Genomic DNA, 2,472 nt, shown 5'->3' on the forward strand with positions numbered 1-2,472 from the left:
AGGAGATGGACCAGGCGGCAATTTACAAGCTGAGTTTTTAGAGCCAGTTGAAAAATAGAGAGCCCCTAATAATACAAGCGCACACAGCAGACAAATAAGTGCAGGATCACAAATGAATGATGTTAAAAAAGCCATTTTTGGTCTAGTTGTAATCTGGCTTCTGGGACCAGAAGCAATCAAAAGGTGGTGGCACAGTTCAGTTGCTAGCAGCTGGCTTCGTGTTTGTTCTTCGAGATTGCTACAAGCGCTCTATTCTTATTAGGGTTTACAGAGCACCTAATAAATACTCCACACTCCACCTTCTTTAAACACCTGAGAGAATGTGGTCCAAGCAGTTTGCAAAGCCTGTCCAGAAATTAAGGTTTCAAATTACAAACCCCTGCATGTGTGTACAGGCATATGTACGTGGGATAATGGAGCTCAGCATTCCTATATCTCTTCCACACAAGATCTCAGAGCAATGGCGTGATCTTCCAGACACAGTGGTGGCATAAGAGAGAGGGGATTTTGCCTGAGAATCTGCTGTAGAACCAAAAAGTCAGGTGTGGATATGGAAAGAGATATCAGTAATGCTGTGAGGGCTGTAAATACCACCAGGACTTTTATCATTAATGGAAACTTTAACTTTCCAGTTATCCATTAGAGAACAAATGCTGCGATTAATGGCAGTTATTTCTTCACCAAAGAGTCACTGAACAAGCAAGGGCTAATCTTGGTGTTGGTAAGTAGAGAGAGGATTATAGAAGAGCCAGTCACTCAGTTGGACTGAGTGATCATGTGTATTTAGTTCAAATGAAATGGGAGGATAACTGAAAGTGGGTCTGTAACTACAAACTCTGGGCAAACTTTGGAAGGTAGAGGCGCTAGCTATTAAAAAGAACTGCACTGAGAGGCTTGAGGACTTCATTCCCAAGCTTCCTCCACATTAGAAGGTGCAAGTTCCCATCTGGAAACTGTATCCCAAGCAAGGGTTAAAAAGTTGTGTGGGAAGGGAAAGGGAGTTCATAGCTAACTGGATAAATAACCACCTCAACAAAGGTCTTAGGAGAAAGCAAAGAAACTATAAGGAATGAAAAAAAGGATTGATCAGCAAAGAAAGGTGTGCTGCGGAGGGCAGGAAGTGCAAAGATAAAATGAGACTTGCCGAAAGTTAGGCCTTGCAAAGGAAATGAAAACAAATAGTCCAAGGTTCTTCAGCTATATAGATAAAAAGAGAACACAGAAAGGAGAAGTGGGGTCACTGCATGGTAAACACCTGGTCAAGATGAAAATTATGTATGCCCTCCACCCCCCAAGTGAATACTTTGCCTCTGTTTTTATACACTAGGACAAAGACAGGATTGCTAGTGCAAAGGAGAGTGTTGAACTGGAGGGTGCCATGGAGGTGGAAAGACGACACAAAGAGCTCAATGAGTGTACTAACATCAGAAGGGCCGGATCATTTCCACCCCAGAGCCGGCACATGAAATTACACATCTGGTCCCTACCAAGTTTGAGGTGGTGCCATAAGAGTGAATGTGGGACACGCATTTTTCACCTGATCTTTCTCTGGCAGGACAGCTGACTTTCCAAACAAAGTGCAATAGATGCAATATGTCTGCACTACACCAAAGCATTTTTGTGCCACGTGGGAAATCTTTACTAAAAAATGAGACAATAGGGGCCGATAGAAGTCAATGTGAGCGAGGACCTGGCTAAAGGAGAGTTGCTTTGCAAGGAAAAGTATCAGTCTGGAGGGAGGTTACTAATGGCATTTCTAAGGGATTGCTCTTGGGACCAATTTTATTTAATGTTTGCATGAATGACGTTGGTACAAAAAGGAGTGTGCGAATGAAATGTGCTGGTAGCACAAGTTGGAGGCATAGTAAATACAAAGGAGGATCAGAATATCATAGGAAAAACCGGATGACTTGAAAGACTGAGGGCATCCACCTAAGGACCAACAACAGGAATTTCTGCCAGTGGTTGGGAGCTCAGCAGTTGAATATAGGGTTGTCAGCTCTATTTGAATCTATTCCCGGAGGTTTCATCACATGCCGTAATGACATTAATGATTGATCTACTGTACTGAGTATACTTTACATCAGAAAGGCAAATGCACATTACTACTACATTTAAAAAACCCACTGGCCTACTGTATAAATTGGATTCAACATTTAATATTTCTTTTAATGAATACCCTGTCATTTATCTCGTGAGTGACTCTCAGCAGTCTCCTGGAGATTTATATCTAATTCCTGGAGACTCCAGGACAATCCTGGAGGGTTGGCAACCCTAGCTGAATATAACAGAGTTGAAAGGATGATTGTGAGCAACCAAGGTGATCCAACTGAAAAAAGGCAAATGCAGTCCAAGGACACACCAAGCAATGGATCCAGCTGAAATGGGAAAATACTGGTACACATGTCCAAGGAGCTGGTGAGACCCTGCCTGCAGTGCTCTGTACAGGTCTAGTTACCCATGTTCAGGGAT

The 2,472-nt window shown here is 42.7% G+C and overlaps 1 protein-coding gene across 1 annotated transcript in view; it reads right to left on the reverse strand.

The window, feature by feature from the left end:
- Positions 1-488, reverse strand: part of LOC102380667 (cytochrome P450 2W1-like) — a 12,995-nt gene extending 12,507 nt beyond the window's left edge. Inside the window, 1 exon segment of the mRNA XM_014523198.2 lies at positions 1-488. This exon segment is cut by the window's left edge and continues 9 nt beyond it. Coding sequence (XP_014378684.2) covers positions 1-135 — 135 coding nt within the window. The 5' untranslated portion in view covers positions 136-488.
- Positions 489-2,472: the final 1,984 nt, after the last annotated feature.

Source organism: Alligator sinensis, unplaced genomic scaffold (assembly GCF_000455745.1).
Source record: "Alligator sinensis unplaced genomic scaffold, ASM45574v1 scaffold1517_1, whole genome shotgun sequence".
NCBI lineage: Eukaryota > Metazoa > Chordata > Crocodylia > Alligatoridae > Alligator > Alligator sinensis.